The 6400-nt window shown below is 44.5% G+C and overlaps 1 protein-coding gene across 1 annotated transcript; it reads left to right on the top strand.

Annotated features, from left to right (window-relative positions):
• Positions 1 to 592: 592 nt before the first annotated feature.
• Positions 593 to 3654, top strand: LOC110970601 (uncharacterized). The gene is made up of 2 exons (XM_051955556.1): positions 593 to 758; positions 1869 to 3654. Exons 1-2 carry the CDS (start codon positions 593 to 595, stop codon positions 2828 to 2830), a joined length of 1128 nt encoding a protein of 375 aa, XP_051811516.1. The 3' UTR covers positions 2831 to 3654.
• The last annotated feature ends 2746 nt before the right edge of the window (positions 3655 to 6400 follow it).

Below are 6400 nucleotides of genomic sequence, written 5' to 3'. Positions count from 1 at the left end.
TTCGACGAGTCACCATGGCAACGGGGAAGCGAAAGGCTACGTTTTGAACTGGAAATTTTTAACGCGCTCATATGGTGAGTTTGAACACATTTTAAGAAAGAAGTGCATCACCGCTGCAGCTGCAAAAGACAGGGAGACAGCGTGGAGAACATTGCTGCCCGGGTCAATGCGTAAGTTTAAATGTAGTCTTTCATAATTGTAATAATATTACAGGGAAAAACTGTCTGAATGGTAGAATATTAAGTTACTTCATTTAGGTGAAATCCCACTGGGGAGAAGCGCACATGGCAGCAGCTTAAGATGAAATATAAAAACATTGTTAAGACAGGTAAGACCTCGGCATTATTTCATGGAGGTACTTCATGTTGGTCATGTTTTACATTGTGAAGTATCATATATATTAAGTGGCTGTTTGACTGTGCGGTTGTTTTAGCCACGCATAGCCTAAATGTCTGCATCCGTATCATGTTCTGTTAAATAATTAAGCCTATTTGAACTAACTTTGTCACACACAGCGGGTCTGGACTCGAGCAGGGAACCACGCTACCAAGGCAAAATGAAGGAAAAACAGGTTTATTTGACTGTGGGAGGGATGGATATGGATGGGGAGATGGATCCAGGGGAGCAGTGGCAACGGTGGAGTGTTCCGGCTGCAGAGGTGGGAGGGAGCCGGGGGATCGGCGGCCGTGGAGGGCTCCGGAGGGGAGCAGAGTGTGACGGCAGGTGTCCAGCGGATCCCTGGCTGCTGTGGGTTCCAGGTGGCACTCGGCGGGCAAGATTCGTGGGGGCTAGGCGGGTCTGAGGGGCACCAGGAGGCAAGGAGGGTCGGGGAAACCAAGGAGGAGAATCTTCGGGTGACGCAGTTCATTCGGTTCTGGGAGAGAGCAGGTACAGGAGTCCGGACAGCAGGTCTGGGATGGCAGAGGAAAAACCACATTAGCTCAGTGCAAAAACACAGCAGAACAAGGTAAGGCAAGACGGCAACTGACTGGAGAGTCTAGCGCAACAATCTGGCGGAGAATGGACGAGTGAACCGGTCTTTTATTGTTGAGGTGGTGATTAGTGATATCATCGTCAGCTGTCCGGGCTCCAGAGTGACACTGATTGCTCAATGGAGAGCAGCTGACGGCTGTGCTCTGCATCATGTCCTGCAGGGGAGAGAGTGAGGAGAGGGAGAAAGGAGGGAGAGAGAAAGAGGGAGAAACAAGGGGAGAAAAAAAGGAGGGAGAGGGTCTTGGGATGCCAGGTGGGAGAGGGTGAGGAGGGAGCCCTGACAAACGACTTCTGCTCAGCCAACAGAAAGAAAGCAGATGCCTGTAAAACAGGTGGTATAAAAGGTCATGTATGTATGTATATATATGTGTGTGTGTGTGTATATATATATACATATATATATACACATATGATTATTTAGTTCTCTTTTGTGCCTTTTTTTTGTCTTTTGGCCCCTTCACACCACAACAGACCTTGTAACTGTAAGTAGGCAACACTCCAAAGATTTATCCAAATGATAGTTTAAATGTACTGAAACATATCACTGATCTAGGATGAAGAGAATGAAAGGCATACAGAGGTATGTTACTGATAGTTCTCTTCCCATTCACATTTCGGGAGGAATATAGAGTGTGACATTTAGCCTACACTGAAATATTGCACATTCTTATCCTTTTTAACAGAACATGGCTGGACAGCAGCAGGATGGTCCCTCAACGTCCACTGCACAGACTGACACAGTGAGATGGATGTTCAGGAAACACCAGGGGTTCATTCCATGGAATTCATGTGCAACTGTATAATTTAATGTCCTCTATGTATTCCCAGTTATCAGTAAAACAGAGTTACAAACTGCATTTGCTGAGAAAAATCCAAAAAACGGATTAGGAGGGCAGATCAGGGTTCTGTCTTAGGACCGATACTTTTCACATTATACATGCTTCCTTTAGGCAATATTATTAGGAAGCATTGTATTAACTTCCATTGTTATGCAGATGACACACAATTGTATTTATCTATGAAGCCAGATGAAACTGATCAGTTAGCTAGACTGCAAGATTGTCTTAAGGACATTAAAACCTGGATGACTTTTAACTTCCTACTGCTAAATTCAGACAAAACTGAAGTCATTGTATTTGGCCCCAAACATCTTAGAAACTCGCTTTCAAAGCAAATAGTTACTCTGGATGGCATCACATTGGCCTCCAGTACTACTGTGAGGAATCTTGGAGTTATTTTTGACCAGGACATGTCCTTTAACTCACACATAAAGCAAGTCTGTAGGACTTCCTTTTTTCACCTGCGTAATATTGTAAAAATCAGGAACATTCTGTCTCAGAGTGATGCAGAAAAATTAGTTCATGCTTTTGTTACTTCCAGGCTTGACTATTGCAATTCCTTATTATCGGGTTGTCCAAATAGTTCTCTCAAACATCTACAGTTGATCCAAAACGCTGCTGCGAGAGTACTGACAGGAGTTAGCAAAAGAGATCATATTTCCCCTATACTTGCTTCTCTTCACTGGCTTCCTGTTAAATCCAGAATAGAATTTAAAATCCTTCTTCTGACATATAAAGCTCTTAATAACCAATCTCCATCATATCTTAAAGATCTGATAGTACCTTATTATCCTAGTAGAACTCTTCGCTCTCAAGCTGCAGGCTTACTTGTTGTTCCTAGAATTTCTAAAAGTAGAATGGGAGGCAGAGCCTTCAGTTATCAGGCGCCTCTCCTGTGGAACCTGCTCCCAGTTTGGGTTCGGGAGGCAGACACCCTCTCTATTTTTAAGACCAGGCTTAAAACGTTCCTTTTTGACAAATCTTATAGTTGGGGCTGACTGGGTGACCCACAGGGGTTCGGCTTGTGTCTTCATTTGCACAGCTGACTCCTTCTTGGACGTCCCTTCGTTCTGCCTCTAGTCATGCTGCTATAGGCCTATAGGCTGCTGGGGGACTTTTCTTGACGCACTGAGCCCTTCTCTATCTACCTTTACATTTAATATGTATACCGTTATTGCAGTACATTCACTCTGTTTCCCCCTGTGCTATTTCTCCGAGTGTCCCTGGTCCCAGAGCTGGATGCTTCAGATCTGCGGTTGATGTTCCACCAGCTGGTCCAGTCTCCACCATGTCCACTGTGGGATGCTGCTGCTGACCTTCCTCCAGCCCTCTGCTTCCAACTCCCTTTTTCCACCAGTCAACTCTGCATTGCCTTCACTATACTGTTATGCTAACTTACATACTGTTTGAATTTTACTGCTAGCTATATATGGAGTATGTTTAATGTCAGAGCCGTACATCATAAGAGTAAATTATGAGTCAGTTTTCAATGTTAGCTTATACTTTGTCTGTGTCACATATCCTGTCATGCATGTATCCAAATGTGTGTTGTGTTTTCCTTGCTTTCCCACCCCTCCCTCTTCTCCCATCCCTCCCCCTTGCCCTCTTCTGTCCTTCTCAACCCGCCCGGCCAGCAGGCAGATGGGTCCCCCGATATAGAGCCGGGTTCTGCTCGAGGTTTCTTCCCTGTTAAAAGGGTGTTTTTCCTTGCCACTGTCGCCTTTGGGCTTGCTCTGGGGGTCAGGCATTTGGGTTCTGTAAAGCGTCTTGAGACGAGTTGACTGTAATTGACGCTATATAAATAAAATTGAATTGAATTGAATTAGATCTGGAAATTGAAATATTGGAGCACAAGTTAGAGGTGGGTGATGGTCACAGGTGAATTATGTTAACTACTGGAACATGAACTGAACTATCTTTTATTTGTAGGAAATAAAGAAGACCAAATGAAATGTGTATCATGTCTTTATTTGCTGTGGTGGTGATGATGGTCACTTAAACTCTAAAGTGATTATTGCGTATGGTGTCTCTAACTGCTCTGCTGTCCTGGATAGCTGCAGGTGGATGGGGCGATCATCTGGGTCTTCAGCTTGTAGGGCAGGGTGTTGCTCTCCTCTAATAGTGGTAATATTATGAAGAACAACACATGCCACAGTAATATCACAGGCCCTCTCAGGGTCACCCTGAGGTGATTTAGGCACTGGAAACGGGCTTTCAGCAGGCCTATGGTCATCTCTACCAGGGCTCTGGTCCTGCAGTGAGCCCGGTTGAAGTTCTGTTGGGGGCCTGGTTCAGGGTCAGGGTATGAGGTCATCAGCCTGGGTTGACACGGTAACCCCTGTCACCCAGCAGAAGGCCATCAAACTCTCCTGTAAAGTATAGTTGATACATTAGAGTATATTAAAGGAGGGAGACAAGTGAATTATATTGTGAAAATCTTTAGGCTGCTGACCACGTTGCAGTCTGTTGCTCAGGTTAGACTCTCCATAAATCCTGGAGTCATGAACAGACCCAGACCACTTGGCCTCCACATTAGAAATGATGTATGCAGCATCACATATGATCTGGACAGTGCAGACAATGACAGATGTTGAACTATGATGCAGTCTTTAACATTTAGAAACAGTAGTCAGTCTACCTGTAGCCTGCCTGCACATTTATGCTGTGAATGGACTTGATGTGAGGGAGCTGTGATGGGGATGTGTGTGCATCTATGCAGCCAATCACACTGGGAAATCCTAAAAGACATTAAAATGACTAATCCCAGTCTGAGGTTGCAGCACAATGTCATTAACAGAATATGATTTAAATGAATATAACAGATCTCTACATCATTCACCTGCAATCCTGTGGAATTCCTCCTTGATGCTCTGACAGGTTTATGTCCAGGGAAAACCACAAAGATGGTAAAAGTCGTTTCAGGGCCAGGAACACTTTTCTGACCGTCCTGCATACAGTTGTCTTACTGAAGTGCTCTGCATCTCTGACATTACAGCCCGATCTCACGAGGATTCGTGAAACTGTTACGTAAATTTTTGTTTCGGTTTCGTGCGCACCAACACGATTTCGTCATGTTTTTCGTGCCGCTCACCACGAAATGCGCACCAATGTATTTTAAACGGCGGACTTTTCGTGCCACCCAGAACGTATTTCAAACGAATGTGTGTATTATATTTTTAATGTAAAACCGCGGCGAATCCAACGCTATATTTTGCATGACATCGTCCCTAACCATAACCCTAACCATAACCATAACCATAACCTAACCATAACCTAACCATAAGCCGGTGGTACACTTACCAATTTGCATAGGAATTTAAAGAATGTCCGGCGGCCGCAAACGCGATCACACAAGCAGTATACGCCGATGGACAGCTTAGATCGTCATGAATCCGCTGGTATAAACCACTTTCAGCTGTGATTACCACAGCGGGTTTCGTTGTGAGCAACACGAAAAACATTTCGTGGTGAGCGGCACGAAAAACATGACGAAATCGTGTTGGTGCGCACGAAAAAGAAACAAAAAATTTACGTAACAGTTTCACGAATCCCCGTGAGACCGTGTTGGACATTATATAAAAACTTCCATTTGCAAAGAACTGCAGCGCAACACACAATATCTGCTGGATGTGAGAGCATGACTGCGGCTGATAATGTAAATGTAAGGATGGATTAGGTTGTTTATGTAGATTATGGACTTGACACGATTACAAAACGGTACCGCTCAAACAGATAATTGTCCGGAAATGTGAGAACATTAATGCGTGGTCTGATAACAATCTACCGATGAATATTTAATTATCTGTGATGCTGATCCTTTATGCACTGGATCGTAAATAAAAGCTGTTTTACACCAAAACTAGCCCGCTTACTGACTGAATGAATGAGGAAATCAAACAGCGTGTGTGGCTGAAAGTGGGCAAAGACGGAGAGAAACTCGAGGTTTTCGGAGATAAACCTGCTGGTGACCAGGTTAAAGTTATAGAGTCTGTTACTGCGGTAACTGACTGAGAGGTTAAGTTACTCCTCTTTGTGAAACAGGCTAGAGTTACCCCTCTGTCTCAGGGTTGAGTTACCTCACTTCGTGAAAGGGAAAACTCCGAGTTTCCCTCATTTCAGGGTTAACAAACTCAGAGTTTTCAATAAACCTGCTTCGTGAAACAGGCCCCTTTTCTCTATGTTGCTTAGCTGTACAGTGGATGTGTTTACCACACATCTTCCAGCAATGCCTTCAACAGGGAGAAATGATGATGGATATGAGGCCGATTGTGGTTCTGTCAGAGGTTCAAGGATGACTTCCTTAAAACACACCACCCAGCAAATACATATACTAACCTTTCTGCTCTTGATCTGTCATTCAAATATGTTACAAGTTTGCATGAATTGGAAAAACAATCAACTGTAGTTACACAGTGTTCATGTCATAGCCACAGCTTAATGCTGTGGGCGGTGGCAGTGCTCTCTCCTCCTCTGGCCCTCTCCTCACCCTCGCCACTCCTCTAGGTGTGTGCAGCGTAGAGGCCCACCGGCCAGGTGTGTCACATTGGTAATCAGCAGATTGGGTGCAG

The sequence above is a fragment of the Acanthochromis polyacanthus genome, chromosome 11, assembly GCF_021347895.1.
Source record: "Acanthochromis polyacanthus isolate Apoly-LR-REF ecotype Palm Island chromosome 11, KAUST_Apoly_ChrSc, whole genome shotgun sequence".
NCBI classification, from domain to species: Eukaryota; Metazoa; Chordata; class Actinopteri; family Pomacentridae; genus Acanthochromis; species Acanthochromis polyacanthus.
The sequence above is the reverse complement of the archived record's forward strand: the minus strand, read 5'-3'. Positions and strand labels throughout refer to the sequence as shown.

Bases quoted from the DNA above. Each gene is read 5' to 3' on its own strand.
- LOC110970601 (XM_051955556.1), top strand. From the start codon at position 593: ATGGATATGGATGGGGAGATGGATCCAGGGGAGCAGTGGCAACGGTGG. The intron at 759-1,868 runs GTGGCACTCGGC...GAGAAAAATCCA, and splicing joins CTGGCTGCTGTGGGTTCCAG to AAAAACGGATTAGGAGGGCA.